The following is a 14,919-nucleotide window of genomic DNA, read 5'->3' as shown; positions in this document are numbered from 1 at the left end:
AGTACTGTGGATTGAACTCAGGACCCTATGCTTGCCAGAGAGGCACTTATTCTTCTGAGCTACCCCTGCAGCCCTGAATATATATATTTTTAAATACAGGGAAGATTTTATAACTGTGCCCACACCTGGCTCCACCCCTTTTCTTTCCCTACAATGCTAAGTGATTCTAACCCGAAACCAGAGGTCAAAATGACTGCCTTACAGGGAAGAAGTAAAATGGCTTTCTCCCCAGGGATTTCCCTTTAGAGGTGTTTGACTGCCAAGAGCTCTGGGGACAAAATCAGCATTAGGCTATATCCAGGTTCAACTGTAGCAGACAGTGCTATTGTCCTGCCAATAGCTGCATTTTTCAGGTGTCCCCTAACGAATCTGTATTTTGTTCTGGGGTCTCCATGTACCCAACTCTACCTACAGCATGTGACCCACCTCTGGCCAATGGGTCAAGCAGAAGCCTCAATGCCTGCTGGGACATCTTGCTTCCCTGCTGCAGCTGGGGTAGAGCCCAAAGTCCATGAGATAAGGCTGTGGATTTCCCAGGAGGGTTGCACTCTTCTGCAAGGGAACCACTCAGAGCTATGTCAAGCCCATGGGTGGCACAAAATCCACATGCTGACCCCTGAAGGCAAATGAACCAAACTAGAGACATCTGGGGGAAGGCTTCTCAGTCCCACAGACACAGCGGCATGGCTGGGGCCCAACGCTTCAGCAGTCTTCCTGCAGAGGCCATTGAACACAGACTCTGTGGGAGGCCGTGTCCCTTTAGGACTAGACCAGTGAGAAGCAAATACACTGAACCTTGGCCTACCAGTTCAACTCGTTTGCAAGGGCTGGCTGTAAGTCAACCTTTTTTTCTCATAAAAAATTATGGAAATACCCATAATGCATTCTGAGTCTCTCAAGGCACTTCTTAACTAATCTTCTCAAAACAAAAAAGGTTGTATAATGTGAACAATTGACCAGAAACACCAATAATTTTCCTAGTGTAGTCACCAAAGGTTCTAGAACAACAATTTCATGCTGTACTCACCATTCAAGTTGACCTCATTGGCTTCCAGGACAGGAAGATGGAATGGAAGGTGGCTATGGTTTAGAAGGAGAGGCCCTTCCATAAGAACCTCAGGAGTCTGGCTCTCAGGGGTCCTTTCTCTCCTGAGGAGAATCTGAGATCCCTGGGACCTGCTTTTGGCTGAGAAGGGCTCAACCTTTTCAGAACTAAAAATTGGTCCTGGATTGTTTGTGTCTTTAACACTGTTAGGTTGTGATTGCTTTCTTCAATTTCTCCCGTCCTTAGCTTCTTTTCTAGCTTTTGGGGGCCATCTGGATAGCAGTACTGATAATGATTATATAAAGCACTGACCGAAATCACAGCCACAACTATGTGCATCTGGGCTGAGACTGACACTCATGCACATGTACACACACTTTTCTGGCATTGTGAGTCTTTGTTTATAACCACACAAGCAGCCGTCACTTGGTCGTAACCCACGACTTTGATAGTAAGCTAAACTGAAAATTCTGGTCATAACTCCAGGGTCTACTGTAAATAAAAGTGGACCCTGCTTTAAATGCAGAAAAATCTCCTTGTTTCTGAAGCCTTTTGGCAGAGCCAGGCTGTGTCCCCTCTTGGAATGGTGGCCTCTCGGCCTCTGCTGCAGATAGACCCCTCTCTACCTGAAGACCCCTAGTAGTTGAAGCCCACGGCTGGGCTTAGTCTCTGCTCTGCATCCCATGCAAAAGCAGCTAAAAGCCTAAATAGACTTAGGAGGCTGAAGCAGGAGGCTCGCCAGGAGTTTGAGGCCAGGCTGGGCTACAGAGTAGGTTCAAGGTCAGCCTGAACTTGGTAGTGAGACCCTGTTCTGATTTGTGTCTAGATTCCCCACCCCCCAAGCCTCACGCAATCATAGGGCAGGCTTGTAGAGTTTGTGGTTAATTCATGATCTGATGCTGGATTATGGGCGTGAGTGCCAGCCCACCCTGGGGCAGGCAGCCTGCATGCAATATAAGGAAGGGAGAGAGGCTCACTGTCTCATTCACCCCTTACTGCTCTTGTAGCTTCTGCTGCGCCACCCTGCCTTGAAGCCAGCTGGTTATGGACTGAAACCTCCATGAACTGTGAGCTAAACAAACCTTCACTTCCTTAATTTTGAGCATCAGCTATTTTGTCTCAGCAACACAGACTCTATCTCAACAAACAAACATACAAAACAAACAACCCAAAACTAACAGAAGCCTAAATACATACTCTTGTAAATATTGCTGGGACTTAAAAAAGAAAAAAAAAGTAGCAATTTCCTAGTTCCTAGGACTTTGAATTTAACCTGATAAGCTAGTTTGGTCCTCTGTTATGTAACAGAAAGAAAAAGGTAGTCGAGTTTGAGGCCAGCCTGGGCTGCATAGCGAGTTCAAGGCCAGCCTAGACTACACAGGGAGACCTAATCTCCAAAGAAAGGGTGGGGGCTGGGGATGTAGTTCAGTGCAAAAGTTTTGGTATCAATCCCCAGAAGCAAGGAAAGGGGGGAAGGGAGCAAGAGAGGAAAAGGAAACATGCCAACTAAGGGCAATATGGGATCCTGGATTTAGAAACCGGAACTAGAGAAAGGTCCACCAGTGAGATCTGAATAAGCTCTGTGGCTTGGCCAACAGCTTCATGCAATGATGATTTCCTGACTTTGGCCCTTGTGCTGTGGCTTCATAGGATGTGAACAGCTGGGGAACTGAGGTAAGGGACCTCCTGGAACCATCTATCATTTTGAGACTTTTGTATGAGTTTAAAGTGGCTTCAAAATAAAAAGGGCCTTAGAAAGCTGCTATGAAAGCTAGTCTTCATGCCAGGAGACTGGAGAGGTCTGAGGTCACCTCTGGCTTCTTCTGTTAAGCCACCAGGACTGAAAGACCTTTGAGAGTCAGGCCCCATAAACCCCAGGTGTGGAAAGCACGGTGCTCAGGGCCCCCTCCACCCTTCACCACTTACCTTGTTCCATTTTTTCTGTCACAGACACTTAGGGTCCTCCCCGGGAGTTGTGACAGGGGTCTGGAGAGGCGAGCAGCCAGCATCATAGTGGGTAGTAGGTGGTCCACTTCCTCTGGGGGTCTGAAACACAGGTACACCCTCAGTACTCCATCAGCGCGCTCCAGGGCTGGTCCAAGTGTCCAGTTTTCTTCCAAAGTCAAGCCGCTGAATCCGTCCGACCCAGGCCAGATCCCCAAGTCAGGCCGAGTCTCCAGCATCTCTCCCAATTATGCCCTCATGTGGTGGGAAGTTACGAGCCAAGGGCCCTGGAAACCTGTCCTGCTGCAAGCGCAGGAGTGTGTGACTAACTCATGGGCGTGAGTGCCAGCCCACCCTGGGCAGGCAGCCTGCACCAACCCCCTGGGTGACTGGGAAGAATCATCACCCACTTGCAGCATGAGGAGGTGGCCTCACACAGTGATCCTCAAAGGAGGCTGCGCAGCAGCTCCTGGGCACATCAGGGCCTGAACCCCTCTGGGATTCTGACTGGGTGAGACCTGTCCCACTGTCCACAGGCCTCAGAAGAGGGATGATTGAAAAATATGACGAGTTCTTACATTTTTAAATATCTCTTACAGTAAAAGACACATTGCCATGTATCTCCCTAAAAATCCTAACCCTCGCTTAAACACACACATCCCAGCATTCTTGCCACTTTCTGAAGCGGCTCTGGAAGTCCCCTCTCCTAAGTGTCTTCACTCGTTCCCTCGTGGCTGCCTCAGTGTCCTGAATTGATTCAAACATGGGCCTTTTACGGTCAGTTTGACTTTGGGTAAGAACCAGGAATCAGAAGGTGTCAGATCCAGCGGATAAGGCGGACAAGGGCACGCTGTGTTTTCTAAACCTGGCTTTGTTGTAAGAACCGTAGGATGAGGTGAGGAGAGGACTTTCAGGAAAATTCATGACCATGTCTCGTTTACCATAATAATTTTTAAAATTTTAAGCCTTTACCATATATCTTAATCAGCTTTGTTCCCAGAAAAACACGCATCTGTGGCAACCACGGCGCCGGCCTCGCTGAGCTCTGCCTGGCCCTCCCTCCAGACCCAGCCACGTGGGCGCGGCGTCCAGGCTGAGTTCAGCGGGAACTCGTTACGGCCCGGAGTCAGAAGCTACCAAATGCGACTTTAAGTTAAAACACACATAGACAATCTCCCCATTGTCCTGCCGTTCAAAGTTAAATCAGTGTTATTATAACAAGTGTGGCCCGAAGGCCGCTTAGCTGGTGACCACTCATGCGTTATTAACTACTGATCTCCGTGCACAGCAGCCTGCCAGTTTGGGTGGCCACTGATTGCGCCGGGCCAACGAGAACGAAGGGCAGGCTGGCAGGGAGGCTAACCCGGCAGCTAGAGCCTGCAGCAGCTGGTCCTGTGCCTGGCCGGCGGGTTCTGGTCTCTCCTTAGCACACCTGGCTACACTTCGCCACATTGTTCGGATCAGCCCGGAGAGCTGCTCCCCCCGCCTCAGACCTATCCAGTAACCAGCCTAGGCCCGCAGGTCCCTATGCTAGTCAATTTTCCACTACAGTAATGAAACATCTGAGACTGAGGGCCTTATAAAGAAAAGGTTTATTTTGGCTCAGATTCTGGTCCAAAGGGTCCACCTGTGGTGCCCGCATTCTTACAGGCAGAGTCCAAGGGCATGCAGGTTACCTCAGGTAACAGAGAACACACACAAGGTTGAACGCAGAGTGTGTGTGTGTGTGTGTGTGTACACATGCATACGTGTTCTCGTGTCTCCCTCTCCTAAAGCACAGAGATCCAGTCTTGGGGACTCAACTCAGACGACCTTATCAAATTGTGCTCTCCCAAAGGCCCCACTCTAAGCAGTGCAGTCAGACTAAGATTCCACCCTTTTCACACCACACAGTGAGGGTTAAGTTTCAGCATCTGGGGAAGAGAACCATAGCAGCCAATAATAAGTTAATTAAGTATCACTCCAGCCGTTTGCTGCAGAAGATGTTCAATCTGCATGTTTTGTTTTTTTTTTTTCTGGAACCAGGGAATGAACTCAGGCCCTTGTGCTTGCCAAGCAAGCATTTATTCTACTGAGCTATCTCCCCAGCACCATTCTGCTTAATATCAGAGAAGGAGACACATGGAGGTCTCTGACTCGTGTTATCTCTCCTGAACTCTCTCTTCCTTGAACACTTGGCTCCAAGCACTCCAGCCAGAAAGGTCTTTCCCACACCAGGCAGGCTGTGCGACTCCCTTGTTTCAAGCCTCCTTTCCATGCCTGGTGGCACTGGCTTCCCACTCCCCCTCTGATCTTATCTGCCTCCCTCTGCCTGCTCACTGTGGCTGAGCCAAGCCCCTCAAAGTGTCCCGTGTCTGCCAGCCCCCTCCTGCACACTCCAAGCAGCTGAGACTTCTGACCCTGCAGGCCTCAGTGTGACCATCTCTCAGGCCCTCTTTCTGAAAGTCATGCTCCCATTGGACAGCCAGAGCAGTGGCGCTGGGAAGGCAGGCCATGAGGAGATGATTAGCTGGCTAGGAGGGAGCACTGCCTTTCTCAAGCACTGGATTGGTTACCCCAAGAGCGGGTTGTTACACAGCATGCCCCACACACACCTGCTTGCCTTGCTGCACTTTCTGCTATGCCGCGAAGCAACACAAGGCCCTTACCAGAAGCTAAGCAAATGCTGGGTGCTGGGCCTCGGCTTTCCCAGCCTTCCAAACCATGAGCCAAAATAAACCTCTTTACTTTATAAGTAAAGTCTCAGGCATTCTGTGAAGCAACAAACAGACTGAGATGCCCCCATTACTACAGTAGCATCCCATGCAACCTATGGGAGGCCAACGTCCAGGCCAGGGTTGGCTCCGATCTTTTCCTGAGAGCTATATACTCCTCAGCTGGCCGGCACACATATCTACCCGCTCCCTCCAGGCCCAGAGTCTGAGTTATCACCCCTGGGTGACCTCAAATGCAGTTGTCTACAGTTAAAGTCTTTTCTATCCTTTTGGCACACAGCCTGTGGCCAGCAAATGTTTCAATATCATCTCCAAATAGTGGGCTGCTTTAATTTTGTTGTCCTTAGAGTCAGCTATTCCAAAGTCAAAATATTCCAGAGTCAAACGTTCACAGCTACTCAGTCCTTTGAACAATGAACTATTTATGATGTAGTCTCTAGTAGGTAGGACAGTAGGAGGTGGAGCTGGTTTTTGCTGCTAGGGACAAACCCAGGGCCTCAAGCTGGCTAAGCACCTGCACCACCACTGAGGGACACCCTCAGCTTCCTCTTCTTCTTAAGTCTTTGAAACACATTGCTGTTTTTACTCCACACAATGCCAGAGGCACTGGTCTCCCAAGGACATTTAGTGCCTTGTGCTGGCTTCATTCTCTAAATGTAAAGGAATCCCACTCAGAAAGCTACTCGCCTTTTGATGAGGGACCAGAAGTGGATGTAGAGGCAGCAGTATAAGGAAGATGGCAGAGCCCATGGGCTGGGGACAGTCTCCTTGGCCTTGCAACTCGAGGAAGTGGCTGTCCCACAGTGGCTGAGCACAGGGATTTGACTCCAGGGGACTAAATTCACAAGATACAGTCACAGAATAAAAATGCTCCCATTTCAACTGGCCTTGTAGGAGAAACTTCTCTAATGTGAGGAACACTTGAGTCTCAAGAACACCCTCTTCTCTCTCCAAGGTCACCACATGAGCCATGGGATGTCCTGGATGAACCCATCATTCTACCCCCTCATGGGAAGGAATGCAGATCAGCTTATGCAGGGCGGGGGCCTGTGACCTGACTGCTGCACTAAAACCCCGAGAGAAAAATGGGTGGCCTGGTCCTTGTGTGCCAGGGGCTTGCCGTATTCGCAGAGGACACAGCTGGCTGCTCTCACAAGGGTCCACACTGGGGTTTCCCCTGTGAGGGGGCTAGCTTGCCCAGGACTGGTGCAGGGACCCCAGAATGGGCCTTAGGCAGGGAGCAGGTCACACATGTTGCCGGGCTGGATGAGCCCTTGCTCCACTGAGCACGAGGCGAGGGCCCTGGCCCAAGTTTAGGCAGGGAAATGGCCTGTGAGGGATCCACACTGCAGAGCTTGAGACGCGGAGCTTCTGGGTCAGGCCTAAAGTCTCTCAGTGGGCAGCCGGCCTCCAGGGTGCTCTGTGTGCCTGTTTGAGTTGATCACTATATATTTTCAGTATTTTCTTCTTTAATGTTTTCTTTAGTGTTTTAATTTTGTTGTTGTTCCAGGGATCAAACCCAGGGCCTTGTGCATGCTAAACTTACACTATACCACTGAGCTGCATGCCCAGCCTATTCTGTTTTACTTGTTTTGTTCTAATTAATTAGTTTGTGAGGAGGACCACCTGAGCAGCTCTCCTTGCAAGAAGAGTGATTGTCTCCATTGTGACTGAGCCTGACCCTATTTCTTTGTATTAATGTGTACAGAGCTGGCTAGGACTTCTCTTTATCCTTTCAATTGGCCTTAAGCAATGCATATTTGTCTAGTCAGGTGCTGGTGGTAGTTTTTGAGGGTGGCATGTGTGTTTCCACGATAACCCGCACCTGCTGCTCTTTAATGTGAGCCGGGTCAAGACAGGACGAAGAGCCAGTGCTGCTCCGCGCTGCCAGCTGGGATCGAGCCTTGAGATAGAAGCTATGACTTCCTGGGGCTTGAAAGATTACACATTAGAGCCGAAGCACCAGACCTCCCTGCCAAAAACATACTATCTCATTAGCATAATGCAGATTACTTTCTCTGCATATCCTCTCTGCATATGGCAGAGGTAAATGTAGGCCTCCTCCCTAGCTCAGCTCACAGTACTCACCTACTCCCCACAATTCTCAGTCATTCCTCCTCAAGCCACTCCTCCTCCACTAAATAAAACCCGGGTGCAGCCTTGGGTCACTCTGTTCTGGAAAGCCATCTTTGTGGCTGGACTTAGGGCCCTTGGCTCCCCAATAATTATAAATATGTTTTCATGTCTTTAATTTCACTGTGGGTTGCACTGGGAGTAGAAGATTGAAAATAACTTGGTGGGATTCCAATAATGTATCTTTGGGATTACAAATATTGACTTTTTAGACTGAGATGAGAACCAGGAGGGGACTCCCACAAGTTTGCTTTTTTATTCATTTTGTGGTACTGGGCACTCAACCCAGAGCCTCCACACTGAACTGCAGCCCAGCACATTGTTATTTTAATTTTAACAAGCTCTAAGTTGTCCAGGCTGGACTGACACTTGGATTCCTCCTGCCTCAGCCTCCAGGAGCGCTGGGACTCAGAGTGTGCCACCATGCCCAGCTCGAGCTAGCACTGTAAAAGTACCGAGGCAGCTAAATTATGCTTAAGCTTGATGTAAATGGTCTGTTTCTCTGTCTTAAAACTACCTACACTGCCTTTGCTAGCTGCCTAAGCACTTAAGGCTCTGAGCTCTAAGATCCCAAGTCAGACAGACGTGTGTCACCCTCTGGCCATTTCCCCTCTCATCATTAGGTTGCAGACATTCCAGCCCCGTTCAGCTGTGTGTGCCAACTGCACCATAACAGGAGCTTCCTTGAGGTCCTGCAAACAGGAACAAACCCACCTACCACTCCTTAGAGAGACTACCATTATGGAAGAAAGTCTACAAAATATATAGAAGCATCAATCAATGTCATGGCCTATGTTTGCATCACCATTTCATCATAAATGTAGACAAGATGCTCATACAGCTTGTTTTACAGAGTTATCAACAAAAGCCAAGGATTTAACAACTATAGACCCCGTTCTGCAAAAGGACTCCTCAGGTGGGCACCCTGGTAGGTCACAGATTATACTTGGATGACAGCACTTCTTCGGTGACACAGTGACACGTTACACTTTCTCCAGAGGTCATGCATGGGCATCTCTCCTGCTCTCCTGACACCCCTCCCCCCACAAACACACACACTTGCCCCTGGACACAAGATTTGACCTGTGTGGCTGAGGCTGGACAGTGAGACCACTGCCTTGCTCATACAGGCTGTGGCCAGGGAGAGATTCCAGGCCCAATATAAACTGTCACTCTGTTCCTGGCACTGAGAAAGAGTACAGATCAGCCTCTGTGAGGTGGGACATGTGATCTGGCTAGGATGGGCCAGCAACAGTGCATGGGCCAAGGAACCAGACAGAAATGAAGAAAGACAGAGACAGGCAGACAGAGGGATAAAATACACATTCAGAACACAGCAGAGATGGAGGAGGGAAGAAAATAAACAGTAACAGCAGCACTCTCCCTTCCTGCAGCTCTAAGGGGTGTTCATTCTCTAGTTATATATGCTTCATGTTTCTGTTAGTTACCACCAAAACAATGCCGGCTGAAACACAGTGAAGGTAGGTCTTTTCTGTTGAATATTATTGTCAACCATATCCCATGTTCTGAGGCCTCACTGTAGACCATGTAATAACAAGAGCACCTGTCCTTCCCCAAGAGCAAGTGTCAGTCTTGGAATACCCGACTCAAACTTAAGGAAGGAAAGGTTTATTCAGCTCAGTTTGTGGAGGTTTCCGTCAATAATCAGCTGCCTCTAAGGCGGAGCCGCACCGCATAGGGGCAGCGCTTCAAGGCAACAAGGAGGAGGGGGAAGCAAGCCTCTTTTCCTGCCTTATATGTAAGAGGTGCCTGCCCACACCATCTGCGGGGCTTTCCTCTTACACAGGCTCAGGATGAAGATAAAGCAAGGCCCCTGGCCCCCTGCTGAGTCTAAATTTAGGCTGACACAGTGAACAACATCCTAGAGCAGTAAGGGCATGTCCTTTTCAACCCAGGATGTAGCCCTGCTGAGTTACCTAGTAAGCTTCTAGACTCCTCAAATTGGCCCAATGTATCAACCAGAACAGTCACCTGGGTCAAAATGACCTTGATTACAATAGCCAGGTTAAGTAGACATCCCATCCCTGGGCAATCGGTTTGCTGAACAACTCCAAGTTAGACCGCCGAATTATGGGGTTTCATTTCTGTTCTGTTCCCACCACCCTTGTGACCACTCATAGCTCTAAATATGGTTCAAATGCTGCTACCTCCCCAGGGTTTACCTCCAGCAGTCTTCTCCCCTCAGCTCCAGAGCTGGGTACACAACTGCACCCTTGGAGGTTAAACAGATATCTCAGATCTAACCTGTCCAAGCAGACCTTGTGCTGCTGTCCTGCAAACCTGTTCCTCTAAATCCCCCTTGCTCTTGCAATACTTCTCTCTTGCTTCCACTCTCCAGCTATTAGCAAGTCCCACTGATTGGATCTTCACAGTATACTTGGGATGTTCTGCTGTTATCATAGTCTAAGCCTCCATCTCTTTTTACCCAGATTATTTCAATTGGGAGATTATTGCCTCCCAATTTCACTCCCCCGCCTCCTCAGAAACCACCCTTCAGGCTGTTCAACAGCCTGTCCTGTCTTGTCTCACAGCCTGTATCAAAAGGTCACAAGAACACACTGCACTGTCATTCCTGCTCCAAACACTTGCCAGAGTGAAGTCAAAATCTGTATAGATTGCCCAATCTGATCGGCTGGGGCCCCGACGTCTTTCTGATCTCATCCCCTTCTCAGTCACACACCTCAGTCACAAGGGCCTTCTTTTTTCCTGCCCATTCCGAGCAAGCCCCTGCTTCAGGGTCTCAGTCTGCGCCAGTCTGCACTCTGTCTTCCTACTCCGAGCGCTCTTTCCCAGTATCCTAGGATTCATTCTTTCCCTTCAACCCTTTATGCAGTGCTTACTCAGTGAGACAGCTCCTGGCCGCCTTGTCAATCCCACTTCCATCTTGGTATTTTCTATCTCCTTCCTTGCTCCCACTTTTTGTTTTCCTTCTTAGCCCCTGATAATATTCTACATACTTTTTCTTTTCTTCAGCACTTGGAGATCAAATCTAGGGCCATCATACTGAGTTACACCCCCAAACCCTTTTTTATAATTTATTTTGAGATAGGATCTTGCTAAGGCTGGGCTCCAACTTGTCATCCTCCTCCTTGGCTTCCCAGAGTGCTAGGTTTTATCTTATTTGCCATATTTCAGTCCCATTAGGATTTAACTATTTGAGAAAGGGGACTCTCTCAATTTTGTTCATTATTGTACCTCCAACACCTAAAAGAGTAACCTGCACATCCCAGTCACATAATATTTAAATAAATTAAAGAGAATTTTAAGCTGAGGAGTACCATCACACTTACATTTTAATAAATAACTCTGAGTTAATAGTAAACTAAGGTGAGTTTGAGCAGGAAGAACAGTGAGAAGTTACTACAGTAACTTAGAGCCACAATGTACTGGTACTCACCTCTGAGCACTACACAACTTCACTAAAATGTGAAGAGGTGCTTCCTGGAGATGGATTAAAAAAGGCTGACTCCAAGGGAAACCATGAAGGTGTATTGAATTGGCCAAATTGGGCTTTATTTTGAAGGTAAGAATCCACTACACTTAGCAACCCAATCACTGTAGGGATGTGAAAAAAAAAAAGAATTAAAAATATTTCCAACATTTTTGGCCTGGATGACATTAGTCCAAAGGGTGGATTAAGGACCTTTCTATTCATAGGTGCTTACTACATTTCAAACAGTGCGCAAGTCCTCCCGTGGCCCTCCAAATTTTGTCTCCAATTACACGTTCCTTTCCTGCTCATACTGAGCCCTTTGTTACACCACCACTCAACAAACCCCATGCTTCCTGGTTTCAGTGCTTGCTCATCCTACACCAAATCGGACTCTCTCTGTGATAGAGACCTAACTGGTACAAGTGACATTTTCTAGTCTACCTTTCCTGGTCCCCTAAATAAAGAAATTAATGTTTTCCCCAACTTCTTCCTACTGTGCCTTTGTGACCACGTTCACCTAGTTAGGGGTATTACAATTAAGCTGTTGATTAACTCCTCACAAGCTCCCATCTAACCGTCAATGCCCACACCCACCTCTCACGGTCAGGACCCACCTGGGGAATTGCGAGTTCTGTCTCCTTAGAATGCGGGTTCTATAAATGTGTACTAAGATAATAAGGAAGCTACACAAATTTCAAAGTCCAAGCTTCGTTGCGTCCCTGAGAAATATATATATATATATATATATATATATATATATATATATATATATATCCCCCAGGACCAGTCTGGCAGAAAGCGACACCTGCTGTGTCATAGAGGCCTTGTGTGACGCATATGCATACGTGCTTCTGACAATCCCAGAGGAGGGACAGCAGGGCTAGACAGTGACTCTGCACCAGTTGACTATACGCAGCTTTGGCCGACTGGCTGGAAAAACACGTGCAGTGTTCTGTGCCCGCTACCCACCCCCCACCCCCCCGCACTGGCAGGGTGCAGCTCTAGCCAGCCTCTCGCGGGAAAGGTAAGTGTGCGCGCTGAGACGTATCAGGACGTCAGATCCGAAGAGCTCCAGCTTGCTCCACCCAAGTAGCGACGCTGCCCCGGACGCACAGGCAACGCCTAGCTCCGCGCGGCTCCTGGCTAGGCCCGCGCCGTGGTCTGCGCAGCCAATCCCAGCACGGTGGTGCCTTCCTAGCCAATAGGAAGGTGGATGCCTCAGGGGCTCGGCCAGAGCCGCTCTCCCATTGGCTAAGAGCGGCACCGCCCAGACAAAGCCCCACTGTCCTCGCGCCGGCGCGCCAAGGGCTCTAGCCTGGGCCCGAGCCGGGCCCTTCACCTCCCGGCATCTCTCCCAGGCCTCCACCTTGCCGTGTCCTCTCTTCCCCAGACCTGTAGCCCATCAGCTCTCGGGCAACCCTCCCCTCTCTAGCGCGGGTTCTGCCCCAAAAGCTGGACAGCGGCCTGATCGCTGTCCAGCATCCTTTGCTGGGTGCAGCACTCCCCAGACCTCCGAGAACAGCGCCCCGTGGAGGGCGCGACAGGAGCGGAGGGCCGGCGGCAGAAACGAGCCCTGGGAAACGGGCCGCCAGGGAGCGGGAGCAGGGCCGGGAGCCGGAGATTGGAAGGCAGGACTACTTGCCTCAGTCTTGAACTACGATGTGACCTTGAACCCCCAACCCTTTCTGGGGCCGGCGATTTCTCCGGCAACCTTCGCAGCTGGGGACTATGAATCCTGAGAGCTCCGCCTGGCGGCCACGTGTTCAAAACCGGCCTGGTGCTGTGCACCCACCCGACTTTGCTCCCGCGGCACAGACGGGAGTCGGGAGGGTAGAACCGCGAGCGTTGCCTGAGAGGACCACCTGGGGTTGAGACGGGCTCGCCTTCCTCCCGCCTTTGATCAGTGGGCCAGGCTATAGGCCGCGATGGCCCTGTCCCTGACCAGCACACCAGGGGCCACTCAAGGCTAAACCAGCGTAAGCACAGTCGCGTCCCGCCGCTCTAGGGAGATGAAGACCCACTCTTACCCACGCCCGCAGGCAAGGCGGGTACGCCTGCCTGCCCCGGAGCAGTGCATATCCCACTCCCAGCCCGGAGGACCCAGACCCAGAGGGGGCGCTGGCGCCGCTCCCTCCAAAGCCCTTTTACGTACCCTCTGCGGTGTGCCCTGTCCCTGGCACCGGGATGCGCCCACACACTTGGGAGCTTGCGTTGGGCTGCGTCGGGCGGGGCCCGACTGCGAGACGTGGGGGCGGGGAGTCTCCCGCGCCGCCTCCTCTCCCCGCGCGCGCTGTGACGGGCACAGTCCCCGACGGGGCACCGCGTCGTTAGCCCCCCTCCCGCCCCTAGGTTAATTCACTCCCGCCCATTATCTCGGCAAAGCACCCCCACCTCTTTCCTGGCGTGGGACCAGCCAAGGGGGCAGGAAGTTTTCTCTGCCCGGGGCGGCGGGCACCGAGAAGGTGCTACTCCAGGAAGTGAGGAAACCCTAGCAATGAGGAAGCTCCCCCAAATCCTTTATGTATTGCTATCTTTCAACTCATCGGGATTGGCTGCTTGGTTTTAAATTTTATTTTGATCATTACAAATTTATTTTATGATATTGCTCCTAAGGAGTGTTTCATAATAATTTAAAACTACCATAGCCTCCCACAGGATCAGCAATAGAATGTTGGAGAGTAACTGGCCAGAGATGAAATTCTCTTCCTGCCCCGATACCCCTAGACAGTAGTTTCCAGGAAAGAGTGAAGAGAGAAAATAAACAGGACATGATGGTGGAGGGCTATTTTTAGGTAAATTACAGAAGGATGGAATGAAAAGGGACAAGCCAGATGAAAACAGGAAGGAAGTAACAGCAGGGACAGGGGGTGGCTTTAGTGTATGTGCTGCCTGAGGCGACCACTGGGGTTGGCTTCAACGAAACCTGTCCTGTCCATCCCAGGAGCTGCTTGAGGGTTGAGGGTGTGTCTTCTTCAAGCCCAGCTCCGGATGCACTGAGCCTTAAAGTCTGGGAGAATTGCAATGCACTCTGCACCCATTTCACAAGCTCCAGCCAGGACCCTTGCCTCACAGATGCCTTTGGGAATAGTCACTTGGTACGTCAGGCTACCGCCCTCGTAACAAATCCCTAATCTAAGTCAGCAGGCAACACTTGGAAGATTTGCATGGCTGAAAAAGCAGTTAAAAGAATTCATCCTTCCACCTAGGAAAACCGTAGATCCTAAATTTGAACTGAGAATCAAGTGGCAATGTATTTCCCTCTATGGAAGACAAAGAAGGGACAGCTGATCTCTCTGTGGTGGTACCAGACCCCTGCAGTGGCTGGGCTCACATCGCTCTCTGGTCTGCTGTTGTAACCAGCTGAATAGGATGTAACCAGAGAGTCCCCTCCCTTTGTTGTACCCGTCTCTCGCTGCTCCAGGGCTTCTCTGCCACTGCAGCCTGGGACCCCTGCAGCAACCTGCTGCCTGTCCTGACACGGAGTCAACCTGGGGTGACCTCTGGCCAGCAGCACACCTTGCAGTCTTCTCCCCACGGTTCTGAGATACACACTTCCTAGCTGAAATAAGTACATACATATGTGATATATTTTAAGATATGGGATATCTATATCTGGGAAATTATATATA

General features: G+C 50.1%; 1 protein-coding gene across 4 annotated transcripts in view; it reads right to left on the bottom strand.

Moving 5' to 3' along the window:
* Bdh1 (3-hydroxybutyrate dehydrogenase 1) overlaps positions 1–14,919 on the bottom strand; it is a 40,183-nt gene that overhangs the window by 19,834 nt on the left and 5,430 nt on the right. Inside the window, exons 1-2 of one of the 4 annotated variants that reach the window (XM_023704751.1) lie at positions 13,443–13,545; positions 2,972–3,091 (exon numbers count right to left, since the gene is read on the bottom strand). In XM_023704751.1, coding sequence (XP_023560519.1) covers positions 2,972–3,057 — 86 coding nt within the window. In that variant the 5' untranslated portion in view covers positions 3,058–3,091; positions 13,443–13,545. Of the gene's footprint in view, positions 1–2,971; positions 3,092–12,932; positions 13,292–13,317; positions 13,422–13,442; positions 13,546–14,919 lie in introns of those variants that run through there. The other 3 variants (XM_023704750.1, XM_023704752.1, XM_004644541.2) reach the window with 3 other exon arrangements.

The sequence above is a fragment of the Octodon degus genome, unplaced genomic scaffold (assembly GCF_000260255.1).
Source record: "Octodon degus isolate 3935 unplaced genomic scaffold, OctDeg1.0 scaffold00203, whole genome shotgun sequence".
Classification (NCBI taxonomy): Eukaryota; Metazoa; Chordata; class Mammalia; order Rodentia; family Octodontidae; genus Octodon; species Octodon degus.
Note: the sequence above shows the minus strand (reverse complement) of the source record. Positions and strands in the feature narration are given on the sequence as shown.